Below are 14,936 nucleotides of genomic sequence, written 5' to 3' on the forward strand. Positions count from 1 at the left end.
TAACATTTTTTAATTTTAGTATTCGTAACTTATTCTGATTGGCATTGGAAGAATTATACAACCAGCACATCAAACCTGTCATTCTTGAAAAGTGATATTTATTTTCCCTTTTAACATAAATTATTGTAAGATTAAACAATGAGTCCATTTAAAGAAAAACATTGCATAAATAAAGGTACAGATACCTATGGAAAAATTACAACAGTAATGGATGAATGAATAGTGTGAAAAGCTCTGGGTTTAACAGTTTAGAAAATCAGTTGGTGATCTCAGTTTATCAAAAGTATTTTCTGTACAATAGCAAGATATCTATACTAAAACAATAAATTCTAGGATAATAGAAATATTTAAAGTGAGTGTTCTGTATACAGTTGGATTAATTTGGAGTTAATGGCATGATTCTAAACCATGTAACTTGTGTTTAATCCTGTCACTGTGTAACTAAAATAACTTTAAAGCAAATAGTTAATGATGCCAAGAATCATTCTTTAGATAGCATGTAAATAGTAGTGGTGACTGCAGCCATGAAATAAAAAGACATTACTCCTTGGAAGAAAAGTTATGACCAACCTAGACAGCATGTTAAAAAACAGAGGCATTACTTTGCCAACAAAGGTCCGTCTAGTCAAGGCTATGGTTTTTCTAGTAGTCATGTATGGATGTGAGAGTTGGACTATAAAGAAAGCTGAGCACCAAAGAATTGATGCTTTTGAACTGTGGTGTTGGAGAAGACTCTTGAGAGTCCCTTGGACTGCAAGCAGATCCAACCAGTCCATCCTAAAGGAAATCAATCCTGAGTGTTCATTGGAAGGACTGATGCTGAAGCTGAAATTCCAATACTTTGGCCACCTGATGTGAAGAGCTGACTCATTTGAAAAGACCCTGATGATGGGAAAGATTGAAGGTGGGAGGAGAAGGGGATGACAGAGGATGAGATGGTTGGATGGCATCACTGACTCAATGGACATGCGTTTGGGTGGACTCTGGGAGTTGGTGATGGACAGGGAAACTTGGCATGCTGCAGTTCACGGGGTCGCAAAGAGTTGGACACGACTGAGTGACTGAACTGAACTGAAGAAAGACTTAAAAACTTCACTTGTTATGGAAACATAAGAAAGTAGGTAAAAAAAATTTAAAAATTTGGCAGGTTCGTGAAGAAGTAAGGCATTTGTCAGGAGGGTATTCTAAGCCCCTGTATGTAATAAACACTGGGCAAGTGGTTTTATCCTCTGTTTCTGGGACTATTGGAACTGAGTCACTGCAGCTTGGCTGTGTTGCTCTAAGAGGACTGAGAACGAGAGCAGCAACTATATGGTTACGTGAGACACTGCAGTCGCACTTACTGAAGTCAGCTTCACACTGCAGCTTGTCATTCAGTTATAGAATGCTTTTCTTTAAGAAGTTGCAAAGTTATTAAGATAATCTCTCTGAGTTACAGAGTTTGTAACAACTTCAGGTGTGCAAATGGTCTTTGCCAGTGTTTTCCATGTTTCTTTGCATGTCCAAAAGAAAGTGAATTATATTTTTGAGTTTGTAAATTAAGTCTCAGTTCAGTTCAGTTCAGTCGCTCAGTCATGTCCAACTCTTTGCGACCCCATGAATCGCAGCATGCCAGGCCTCCCTGTCCATCACCAACTCCCGGAGTTCACTCAGACTCACGTCCATCAAGTCAGTGATGCTGTCCAGCCATCTCATCCTCTGTCGTCCCCTTCTCCTCCTGCTCCCAATCCCTCCCAGCATCATGGCCAAAGTACTGGAGTTTCAGCTTCAGCATCATTCCTCCCAAAGAAATCCCAGGGCTGATCTCCTTCAGAATGGACTGGTTGGATCTCCTTGCAGTCCAAGGGACTCTCAAGAGTCTTCTCCAACACCACAGTTCAAAAGCATCAATTCTTCGGCGCTCAGCCTTCTTCACAGTCCAACTCTCACATCCATACATGACCCACAGGAAAAACCATAGCCTTGACTAGAACGGACGTTTGTTGGCAAAGTCATGTCTCTGCTTTTGAATATGCTGTCTAGGTTGGTCATGACTTTCCTTCCAAGGAGTAAGCGTCTTTTAAATTAAGTCTAGGTCATGTAAATTAAGTCTTCCTCCTTTATGCTGTGTATGTAGTATGGAAATAACCCCCTGGAAGGCATTGTTCATCATATTTTGTGATCGCTTCTCTGCAGATAGGATTGGAAAGTTCTACTGAGACATCACCCTTTGTGTTTAGACTCCATTCTGCATCAGGAACTTTTTCCAACACTCACATCACTGAGGTCACAGTGATGGTACACACCAGCAAGAAAAATGGATGAGCAAGGTGGGGTCTGTTTTATCCAGCCCTCGTTAATTACTGAACAAGAGGCGTTTAATGTGGTTTGTCACTGCAGTTGTACATGTCTCCTGATAGGAGCTGAAGGGGGCTAACACCTTGTTATGAATACCTTGTGTGAAGGAAGTTAGGCAAGTTCATTGGATGCTATCGTTCTTTCTGTATCTTCAGTACCCGTTCATGGTAGCAGATGTTTTTGGAGATACTTCAGTTTGTGACGTTAAGCTTTGCTATCTCACATAGCAAGCATTTGCATGACTCTTCCCTATTCAAAAAATTATTCTAGTTGGCAGAACTTCCTCTCCCTCTCTCACATGTACTACAAATCCATGCTACATTAGAGAGGGCTTTTTTTTTTTTCTTTTAGTGACCTATACCTCAGAAAATTCTTTCTGTACATTGTAAACCAACTAGTTGAAATGAATTACTGTGGTGGCTCAGCTGGTAAAGAATCCGCCCACAGTGTGGGAGACCTGGGTTCAATCCCTGGGTTGGGAATATCCCCTCGAGAAGGGAAAGGCTACCCACTCCAGTATTCTGGCCTGGAGAATTCCGTAGATTATTCCATGGGGTCGCAAAGAGTTGGACATGACTGAGCGACTTTCACTTTTCACCAGTTTTAGAGTTCTTGTTTAAAATAGTTGAGTACCATGGACTTAAACCCCTTTACAAATATAATCATTGAATGATTTTTTTTTTTAACTCAGTTCCATGGCCTAATGGAAATACAGTAGTTGGGCCTGATAATCACTAGAAAAGAGCACTGGTGAGATTTAAAATACTCAGGACTGAGGAAACCTGGCATGTACATGTGTGTGGTCATATATGTGCTGGTTTGGGTTTTTCCTCCCTTTTTTTCTTTCATTGTTAGGCATTACTAGTAGTTGAATTTGTTTCATACTAAACTGTTGTGTTCTTTGACCAAGAAAATGTCAGTAATCTGTTACTTTTTCTTAACCATCAAAGTCTATTTAATTATGATATTTAAAATACAGGAGAAATTTAAATCAGAATTCTTAGCTGTTGAAAATAACACAGCTTTGGATTTCTCACTTAGTTGATTTTTATAACAACAAATCTAAATTTGACATTCAAAATTTGCCACTCTCAAAGCACTTTAAACTGCTTTAGCTGTCAGGCATTACTTAATAACCCAGTGAGATCACAAATATCCAAAGCGATGAATATTTTTTAAAAAAAGAAAGCATATCACATTTTAGGAGAAAGAGTAGTAGCAGCTGACAGGGAGTGTGGTGTCAATCAAGTCTTCTGATTCCTGATACACCTGTGATAATACAGCCAGTTTCCCTTGATGACATGAAATACAACTATAGGAAAACTTAACCAAACAAGTCACCATCTCTCACTGTACACTGCCTAAAAACCATAAATGTTAAAAACTGGGCAAGAGCAGAGTCCTGGAAAGTATGTTATTATGTGCAGAGTGGCAACTGAGGTGAATGCCTCCAGGCCAATTTCGTTTGGTGACATAAAGCAAAAGGAAACATTATCATTTATTTTTCTAATGCTTTATACTTGATTTACAGTACACTGGCCATATGGAAGCAACAAGGGCTTCTAATGGTAGGTCCCTTTCCCATTTTGCCTCTCTCTGTGCCTCCGTATGAGGAAGAGGACCAGAGTTAAGGTCTGTTGATTTTTTTTTACTAGATTTTTTTCCTTGACACCAGCAGGTGACTATAAACACTTTCAGCATGAGAAAAGAGAGGTAAATATAAACCACAAAGGTTGTGAGTAGCTGGGAAGTTTCCTAAGCCCTCCCCTGTTCCCTCATCCCTGCCCTTTGTGTATAGACTTACTCTAGGCATTAAGAATTGAATGAAGCCAACTTCCTACAGGAGCTGTGGTGGACTCAAATATGGGTGCTTAATTTAAACGCACTGACAACACAGAGACTTCAATATCATTCTCTCTTTTGCAGCGTCAGTGGAAATTGTACCAAACCATGACGCATGACACACAATGATGCTGTTGTGGACAGCCTGCTTTCTCTACCGCATACACCCTGCTTTCCTGGTTCCATGTGTTTGCTTGTGTTGTTCTCAGTAGTTTTCCCCCATAACTCTCCCTTGTGCCCTCCTTCCCTCCCTGAATAAAAATTCTAATCTTGCCCATCCTTCAAGGCCCACTTCTGCCACGTGCCTTACCTGATCCCTTAATCATAAGCAGTGCATGAGCAGTCATCCCACCGTCTCTCCTTCAGCTCCTTGACTTGCTGTTACAGTTATTTGTGTACAAGACAGAGGTCTCCTACAGGACTTTCCTCACTCCTTGAGAGCAGGGACCATTCCTTCTTTCATCTCCATATGCTGGCCCATGCATTGCACACCCTCCTCCCAATGTTTAGCCCTGAGAATGTGCTCATTTGGCAAGTTATCTAATGGCATTTCAAGTTTGAGCTACTGAGAATACCTGGTAATAGACGGTAATGAGCTGTATGCACAGAGCACTTCCTGCCATACATATATAGATCTGTTAAGGCCTGCGGCTCCCACACCATGGGAGGGGGCAGAGGAAAGGAATTACGTCGTCTCACCTGTCCACTAGAAGCTGACACATCTAATAGGTAGCCTGTATTTTCCCACCTCCCGTCTGCACTGTTTTTAATGAAAATTACAAACAAATGTCCTTGTTGACCCTCATTGAAAAACTAACATTCATAGATAAATCGGTAAGTGGGAGAAGTCTATTGGATTTGTTTGCCCAACATTCTTGCTCAAAACCCATTTCCTTAGGCTGAAGTAAAACAGACTTTTAAATTTAATACTAATAATGGCACCTATGACAGTTAACTTCTTTATGTAGTTGCTGCGTGGGGAAATCTTTCCTAGTAAACTTAATGTTTAAATTCCCTTGTTTAGGGATCTAACCTAATCTTCCCCATTTCTGGAGGAAGTTACAGCGCTGGAGAGCTTAGATTCCACCACTGGAGCCGTTTCTTTCACAGCCTACGTGTCATGGTGTCTATGTCTCAGCTGGTGCTGACTTGGCACCCTACACGTTAGCCACTTAGGGAATGCCACATGCAGGACAAGGAGACCAGATTTATGGCTCGTTCTCCTTCTTCTCTAAAAGGAGGCAGGGCGTGTACGTCTGTACACACCAGTACAAATCAGATTCCCCCACCATGTGGGAACACTGTTCCCCAGGAGAGAATTTAACTCTAGAATATATAGTAGAAAAGAATTTCTCTCTTATCTCCCCACCCCTGCTCTCATTTCATTTTGAGGTCACATACTTTTCTTTGCTAGTTTTTCTTTTTTAAACTCACTTCTGACTCATTCACCTCACCACGAGGGAATGCCTATATAATCCTGAGGTTGCTGATTTCAAGTCTTTAATATGATCTGTTTCTCTCTGGCAGTTAAGGTCAGCCAGTACATAGCCATTACTTTTAAACCTCCTGTAAGAATCTCATTTAGCAGGAACTGCTGAATGAGAACAAGTCTGAGCCATTGCGACTGTTGAAATGCTTTCTCTCATCTTTCTAAGCAGAGGACAGCCCAGGGTAGAGGAGGCGAGGCAGATTCTCTTGTCTCAGGGTCACTTAAATTCAAGGAGCTCTGTGTGCTTATGTTCACCGTGGTTTCAGCAGTGGTGTTGACTCAGACTCCTCTTATTGTTGGACAGTAGCTTATCTATTTCAGGTAAAGAACCTAGATGCAGAAAAGAGAGTCGATTTGCCCAAGTTCATATGGTAAGGCTGTATCTAGGCAGGATTTGCGTTAATGCCACGGAATGCTTCTTTTTAGAACAAGGTCTATAAGACTTTGAGGTAGAAATCATAAAGGAATCCATTTGCAGTAAGGCTTCTTCTTCATTATTACCTGTGCTCAGTGTGGTCCCAAGCCCCACATGCCGCCCACAGTTAAATTTTCCTGGTGGTATTTTAAAGTAATCTTTGTAAAGCAACTGTACTGCAATAAAATTTAATTTAAAAAATAATAATCTTGCTTAGCAATGGTGATTAATTCAAAGATACACTTTTGTCCACTTCACAATTTATCTTACCATTTTTCCTAAAAGATAGATTTCTTACTAGAGAAGTAAATAGAAAATTAGTTACTTGCTCTTACAAAATGTTGATGCCTCAGTTTTTTAGCATGTCTTCATTATAACAAACCCTAAGGAACCCTAAAGGATTCCTAATCCACCCAGGAATCTCTTTACCAACTTATGAGATTCAAAAGAGAAGAATTCTTTTTAATAAGTAGGTGGTTTCCCAACTCCAGTTGAAAAATAATCTTCTAAGACCTTTGTAAACAGAATTAACAAGAGAAAGTAGGAGATTTCTTTAACCCTAGTCATGATAGGAGTTCCCGAGAACTTAGTTTACTCTGAAAATCTGTTTAGCACAGAATAAATTGTGCCTTTCTCCCTTAGGAGACTTAGGCTTAGACATGGTGTATTAAATATTTAGTCGTTATCCAGCATACCCTTGTAGGGGAGGTTAATATTAATAACCCAATTTATACAGGCAGTACTCTAACTGCAAAAAAAGGATGTTGATAAGATCTCATAGCTGTTCCAGAACCAGAAATACTCTCTTTGAAGTTTCATGCTTAGTTCAGTCAGTTCAGTTCAGTTGCTCAGTCGTGTCCGACTCTTTGTGAACCCACGGACTGTAGCACGCCAGGCCTCCCTGTCCATCACCAGCTCCCGGAGTTTACTCAAACTCATGTCCATTGAGTCAGTGATGCCATCCAACCATCTCATCCTCTGTCATCCCCTTCTCCCACCTTAAGTCTTTCCCAGCATCAGGGTCTTTTCAAATGAGTCAGCTCTTCACATCAGGTGGCCAAAGTATTGGAGTTTCAGCTTCAGCATCAGTCCTTCCAATGAATATTCAGGACTGATCTCCTTTAGGATGGACTGGTTGGATCTGCTTGCAGTCTAAGGGACTCTCCAGAGTCTTCGCCAACACCACAGTTCAAAAGCATCAAATCTTCAGTGCTCAACTTTCTTTATAGTCCAACTCTCACATCCATACATGATTACTGGAGAAACCATAGCTTTGACTGGACAGACCTTTGTTGACAAAGTAATGTCTCTGCTTTTTAATATGCTTTCTAGGTTGGTCATAACTTTTCTTCCAAGGAGCAAGCATCTTCTAATTTCATGGCTGCAGTCACCATCTGCAGTGATTTTGGAGCCCAAAACAATAAAGTCTCTCACTGTTTCCATTGCTTCCCCATCTATTTGCCATGAAATGATGGGACCAGATGACATGATCTTAGTTTTCTGAATGCTCAGTTGGTATTGCCTTATCCTCTCTTGCTTGTGTGCATGCTAAGTTGCTTCACTCATGTCCAACTTTTTGCAACCCTATGGACTAAAACCCGCCAGGCTCCTCTGTCCCTGGGATTCTCCAGGCAAGAGTACTGGAGTGAGTTTCTATGCCCTCCATGGAATCTTCCCCACCCAGGAATCGAACCCACATCTCTTATATCTCCTGCATGTCCTCTCTTAATTCTAAGAAAAACCAGACTGCCAGGATTTGAATTGGGTGCTAAATTCTTTGCAAGCAAATACAGAACATTAAGCAGAGGACAGTGTTTCCATTTTCATCTGGGACCTTGTTATATAAAGCATTTCATTTAAATCATGAAGTCCCCCCCCCCAAAAAAAAGCCTATCAAGGTTAGTCTAAGCCACAGAATCTCTTCATTTTTGCATCAGCAAGAAATAATAGCCATATGCACAGAAGATACTTATTACTTTTTAGGTATCTTTCCATTTTTCCTTCTTCAATATTTCCTTGTATTTCTTTAATGAGAACATTATCTCTACCTTTGCTGAGAAGACAAGCAATATTTTTCTTATATAGGCAACTGTTTTCAGTTCCTCTTTAGCTGGAGTAGACCTGTACTATAGTCCAAAGAATAGATACGTTTATTTTTTCTGAAGTTCTTCAGTTCTGCCTCTGGCAACTGGAAGGAGTCATTCAGGAATTAGGCAATATGACTTTCTGTGATTAGACTAGTTAATCATGGAAATCACACCAGAATACTAAACCAGTCTGGTTTTAACCATCAACCTAAGAAAATTCAAATCAACAGTTCTAATTTTAAAACATGTAATTTTTACTTGATCATTTTGATTTTGGCTACTTCCAAGAAATAGCTTAAAGTAAACTACTTATTCCCTTAATTCCCCTATTTCTCTCTGATCCCCTTTTATACCCTCTCCCTCAGAGGTGCTGGCCCGATTTCCTGAGTTGGAGGGCAGGACATTCTTAGAATTCACGAGGCTTGCTTCAAGAGGGTGTCTGCTTTAAGGTCATGCAGAAGGACTAATTTTAGCTTCAGGATCTTATGCATATCATATCTTATAAATGACCTATAAAGCATTTTTAAATATTGCAGACATTTAAAAAGATGAAACCAATTAAATTTTTATAATAGAGGGTGGGAGAGAAAAATAAGAGATGCAAAGGTTGGAGGTCGAAATCAACTGCAGGAAACACAGCTAGGATTTCACCGGGTTCCAGAGTTAAATGGTCCGTCCTTTTGCTTTACCCGGCTTGTGTCAAGGTAAATAATGCTTTAGAGGCAAATTCACCAAAGTTAAAGACAGAGAACATTCACTAGAAACAGTGTATGTTTTAAATTATCAGTATCATTGTCATCGTTTTCTTTCCTCTCGGCTTTTACTAGTCATGCTTATTTATATCCTAATTAAAAATTGCTTCTAAGAGACATGCTATTCTTCATAGTAAAGTTCAGACAGTTGGGTGTATGGAGTTGTTGTCGTTGCTTCGTTTTATTTTAACGCTCGTGTGCTTGTTTCCCACATTTACCTACAAGGGCTCAGTGGTGAAGACAGAAGTGGAGGCACCTGCAACCTCTGGCCTCTCAGGAGAATCCGGAGAAAGAAAGTAGCTACCATTGCTCTTTATGGCTTCTTTCCTGGTAGCCCTCCAGGGCCCACACACACTCGACCCTTTCCATCTCTGTCAAATTGTACTTCTCATGGCCTCCCAATCACAAATGAGAATCCCTATTCTTGTTGCTTTGCTCAGCACATTATTCCTCCCTACCTAGAATGCCAACTTCTTGACCTTTTTTTTTTTTTTTTTTTGCTTAAAGAGGTAATATTGACTGGGGGGAAGCCAAGAAGCTTTGTAGTAAAATAGAACTGATTCACATTCCAGATATCTACCACTTACTTACATTTGACCTCAGACAAGTTACTTAATCTCATGGAGAATCAGTTTCTTTGTCTGTAAAATTAATAATATTTCAGTATACCTGTGGTGGATTCATTTTGATATTTGGCAAAACTAATACAATTATGTAAAGTTTAAAAATTAAAAAAAAATAATATTTCATAGGGTGTTTTTGAGGCATAAATGGGGAAAAAAATGCAAAAGTACTGAAGAAATACTGGTGCCCTTCCTTGTAATTTCCCCTTTTTAAAGTTGTGTTTTTAAGTCCTACGTATTCTTCACAATTCAAGATCTCCCCACTCAAAGCTCATTCTCTGAAGCACCTGCTGGGCACAGTAGACCAGTTCATTAGTGTTTGTTGTCTTTCTTTACTGTCTCCCCAGGTTGCTTGTTAAATTTCTTGGGAGCTAAAGCTCTCTTGAGACAGAGAGTCTTCAGTTGCTGGCGTACGTAGCCTTGTTGAAAATAACCTCAGATGTATGATAGTGTAGAATTGGGAAATGGAAAGTGACTCCCAAAGTATGCAGTTCCCCTCTCTCTAAACTAGTAAGTTAGGAAAGGCTTTGAGTCCTTTATGTTTTTTTGGTACAATGAGGGAAATGACTGAGTAGCACTTTCCGAAATTACAGAATCTGAAGGGGAGTCATCAGATCCAGAAAGACTTCCTGTATTCCCATTGCTGCAAAGACAGCTTGATTGGGTACATACATCTCTTTGAGGCAACATTCTCTTTTAAAAGAAAAAAAAAAAACTTTTAGAACATGTTTGGATGTTCCGATAAAGGAAAAAAGTTACTTATACATTCTTATTCAGAGAAGTGTCCTGTAATAGGAATGTAGGCTTCTACTGAATATACATCTTCTGCAACAACACACGTGGAACATGAGGAGACCTGTTCAGCCAGCCAGATCTCCACCAAAGACACAGTATCTGGTAATACATTCCTCTTCCCAGAGAATGACTATCAAGTGGAGCTAAATAGTGGCTCTGTATCTCTATTAACACATGGTTCCCTAACAAGGTCAAAGCTCTTTGACTCCTGGGCAAAATGGTATCAAGAGGTCATGCTTACTATACATGTCAGAAAGTATTGGGTTGGTACAAAAGTAATTGTGGTTTCAGGCCATGAATTTTAAATCATTACAACTAGGCGCAAACACATCTTTACTAATCATAATAGGAACCATTACAATCAACACATTTTTGCCAATGAGAAACAAGTTTGTTTATTCCTGTAGCATAAAAATCCGTGCTTTGGGATTTGACAAACTCTTGGAAAGCGTTTTCTGCCTCCTGCTGGTTGTGGAAGCGTTTTCCCTGCAGAAAGTTGTTGAGATATTGAAGTGGTAGTTGGCTGGCTAGAGGTCAGGTAAATACGGCAGATGAGGCCAGTTCACTCAGCCTTTGAAGCACTGGTTGTGCAGCGCGCAGTTGGGCGTTGTTGTGACAAAGATCGGGCCCATTCTTTTGACCAACACCAGCTGCAGGCATTGCAGTTTTCCATGCATCTCATCGATTTGCTCAGCATACTTCTCAGATGTAATGGTTTCACCAAGATTCAGAAAGCTATGTTAAATCAGATGGGCAGCAGACCACCAAACAGGGACCATCACTTTTTAGTGCAAGTTTGGCTTTGGGAAGTGCTTTGGAGCTTCTTCTCTGTCCAACCAGTGAGCTGTTCATCACTACTCAGTCGTTAGAGCCGTCATAAAATCCACTTTTCATCACGTGTCACAATCCGATTGAGAAATTGTTGGTTCAGCACTTCAAAACTATGATTTTTTTTATTTTCAGTCAGTTCATGAGGCACCCATTTATCTAGCTTTTCACCTTTCCAATTTGCTTCAAATGCCGAATGACTGTAGAATGGTTGAAGTTGAGTTCTTCAGCTACTTCTCATATGGTTATAAGAGAATCAGCTTCAGTGATTGCCTTCGGTTGGTCGTTGTCAGCTTCCAGTGGCCAGTCACTACGTTCCTCATCTTCAGGGCTCTCATCTGCTTTACAAAACTTGTTGAACCACCACTGCACTGTACGTTTGTTAGCAGTTCCTGGGCCAAATGCATTGTTGATGTTGTGAGTTGTCTTTGCTGCTTTACGACCCATTTTGAACTTGAATGAAAAAATGGTTGAATTTGCTTTTTTGTCTAACATTTCTGTAGTCTAAAATAAATATAAAATAAGCAGTAACTAGTAAGTCATTAGCCAAAAAAAAACCGTAAAGTGAGAAATTCATATAAAAATGATGAATAAATACATTTATTTGAGAATGTATTGTAATATCAACTGGCAGAGTTCAGCAGTGCAAAACCACAGTTACTTTTGTACAGCCTAGTATCACCCAGTGCTGTGAGTACATTCAAATGTGACATTTAATGCTTAGGTAAATCGTTACTGGGCTTCCCAGGTGGTGCCAGTGGTAAAGAACCTGAAGATCCCTTGGAGTAGGAAATAGCAACCCCACTCTAGTAGTCTTGCCTAAAATTCCCCGCCATGGGCAGAAGAGCCTAGCGGGCTGCAGTCCATGGGACTGCAAAGAGTCAGTCACAACTGAGCCAACACACATATGCTTCCCTCGTGGCTCATACAGTAAAGAATCCACCTGCAAGGCAGAAGACCAGGTTCACTCCCTGAGTTGGATGATCCCCTGGAGAAGGAAATGGCAACCCACTCCAGTATTCTTGCCTGGAGCATCCCCATGGACAGAGGAGCCTGGCGGGCTACAGTCCATGGGGTTGCGAAGAGTCAGACACATGGCTAAGTGACTGACACTTTGACACATGATCAAAATTTGTTTTCCAAAAGAAAAATAGGCGCCTGTGTGATCTGACAGTCACAGATATGGCTTCTCTGCCACCACTATCCCCCTCCAGGTCCTTGGTTTTTAATTTCTAATCCTTTACTTTTTAGTCTTTCATTTTAATCTATAATGCAAGAATGATATACTCTTCTGCTGTAATTCATCTATCTCCAGACTTGTTCAGATACTCATCTGTCATTTCTCACCGTCGAAAGGCAAATAGAAGGAAAACCACTTTTTTTTTTTTTTATGATGTTTCTGACTTTCAGAGAAGTGTTTCACAATCATTCATTAAGAATGGAAGGAGATCTTGGGACTTCGTCCTTAGAGCTTTTTCCCCAAATACTTACTGTAGCCTAACAGGTGAAACTTGAAAGTGCAAAATCATGAATCACAGTTATGACGTGGCTTTAAAGGGCACTTTTCTCCTGCTGAAGAAAAACGCAACGGTCACCTTTTTGCTCTTCCTGATACTTGGGACATTGAGCTGTGGGGCTACACAAGAGAGGTTTCTAATGTGCTCTGTCTGTGTCTCTTGTCATTGAGGTAATTGTCATGCGAAAACCCTGGACAACAGCCATGACAAACAGAAGTATTTTGACAAGTCACAGTCACTGGATGCTGCTGAAGAAGAGCCCTCTGAGGCAGGGACAGAGGAGGACCCTGTGCTGTCTGTTCAGGATTCAGGGAGGGACTCAGATGTCCTTAGGCTTGAAAGTAAGTTGCTTTGACCTGAGCTCTGTTCCTGGGGTAGAATCAACTCTCAAGCTTGGAGCTTAACTTAGGCTTTTCTTTCCTCTCAAACATTTGTTTCTTTAACAGTCACTTACTACACTGTAGAATCATGAGGGTGACCCCAGATTGGGAGGCAGAAGACAAGCTATAATATGAAATTGCTCTTCATACTTCTTTTCTCTCCACCTCAGCATCTTCGTTTACTGACCCAATTTGATTTATGTACCGATCTTCTTAATGTCATTAGTCTATTGAGTAAATCATCGAAAAAAGAAAGCACATTGTATTTACACTAACCCAGTACAATTTAAAGATTTGAAATAATGGGCATACTTAGCAGGCCCTCTTCTAAAATTCCATTTTATGATCACATTTTGAGCTGTGCTGTGCTAAAAAGTTCTTAAGATGTATCAGTCTGTTTATAATTACCAAAATCAGTGACTTCACTCATCCTACCCTAACCTCTTCACTGCCTTTGGAACTCTGCACAGCTCCCCAGTGGGAGCTCCTTCCTTTTCCTCTATGCTTCTGGGATATCACTTGATCTTGGTTCTCTTCCTGTCCTCAGAATATCTTTTTTCAATTTCATTCACTTATTCTTTACTTTGTCCTGTATTTTTTTTTTTTACCCAGGATCTTAACCTTGGTCTTCTTTTCTTAGTCCCCTCTTTGTTATCTCTTGGCCTTTGAGATGCATTGGAGTACAGCAGTGTCTCTAAATCCGTACTTTCAGCCAAGACACTCTCTGTGACCCCAGATCTTACTTCTGTCTTTTTAGTGTTCTATCTGGATGTGCCACAGGCACTTCACATGTAACAGATCTAAAATTGAACTTGTCCTCATTTTGTCCTATTTCCTGAACTGCTTCTGATTGCTGTATTCCTGCTTCCTGTGAATGGCACAGCTCACGCGGTCACCACTATATCCAGTCAATCCCTAAGACCTGGTAAACTTCCCGTCTCTATCTGTTCCTTCTGTCACTATCTGCATTACGACTCTCTTCATTTGTGTCTGGGCTGTTAACAGTAGCTTCATGATCGGCCCCCACTATATCTAGTCCTTTACTTCAGTCATGTATGGAGAGAGTGAGCAAGGTGGGTGGGTATGTGTGTATGTGAGGGAGAGAGAATACATATAATTGGTATACAATTTAAAAAGCAGAAATAACCTGTTACCAATTTCTTGTGTCCAAGGAGTGGTTTCTAAAATCAGACCTGATCTGGTAAGTTGCCTATGCTTAAAATGTTCTGTGGTTCTCTATTATCTATAGTTCTGTGCAGTCGCTCAGTCGTGTCTGACTCTTTGCGACCCCATGGCCTGTAGCCTGCCAGGCTCCTCTGTCCATGGAATGCAAGGACATTGGAGTGGATAGCCGTTCCCTTCTCCAGAGTATCTTCCCAACCCAGGGTTTGAAGCCAGGTCTCCCACATTGCAGGCAGATTCTTTACCATCTGAGCCACCAGAGAAGCCCACCTGTTACCTATAGGAAGAATCCACATGTCTTAATGTGGGATATGAGGCAGTTTGGCCCTTGATTCTGTCTCCAACTGTACCGTCTACTGGTGCTCTGTACCGCAGGGAATGCAGACCTTCCCCTGTCTCCCTCGCAGGCCATGCTGCTTTGAGCCCCCGTTCCTTTGCAGAGGCTGGGAAGGGCCCCTTTACACACTGCTGTTTATAGACAGCCCCTGTGCATCTCCAAGTTCAGCTCGAATGTTGTCTTTTCTGTGAAGGTTTCACAAAGGTCGCCAAGAGTTCAGTTGCTTCATTTGCTGTCTTGTTCCTACTTTTTGTCAAGACACATTTTATGTAGTGTTAAATGCTTGTATGACTTATGTTCCATCAAACAATGAGTTTCTTATGTATTGTGTCCTATGTAACTTTATATTCCT

At 40.7% G+C, this 14,936-nt stretch overlaps 1 protein-coding gene across 6 annotated transcripts in view; it reads left to right on the forward strand.

Annotated features, from left to right (window-relative positions):
- The window catches only part of TTC17 (tetratricopeptide repeat domain 17), a 137,150-nt gene that overhangs the window by 63,750 nt on the left and 58,464 nt on the right, over positions 1–14,936 (forward strand). For 4 of the 6 annotated variants that reach the window (XM_061381182.1, XM_061381183.1, XM_061381186.1 and 1 more), the window contains one exon: positions 12,856–13,026. The exons of the other annotated variants lie outside the window; for them this stretch is intronic. In XM_061381182.1, coding sequence (XP_061237166.1) covers positions 12,856–13,026 — 171 coding nt within the window. The remainder of the gene's footprint in view (positions 1–12,855; positions 13,027–14,936) is intronic. 6 annotated transcript variants of the gene reach the window in all.

The sequence above is a fragment of the Bos javanicus genome, chromosome 15, assembly GCF_032452875.1.
Source record: "Bos javanicus breed banteng chromosome 15, ARS-OSU_banteng_1.0, whole genome shotgun sequence".
Taxonomy (NCBI): Eukaryota; Metazoa; Chordata; class Mammalia; order Artiodactyla; family Bovidae; genus Bos; species Bos javanicus.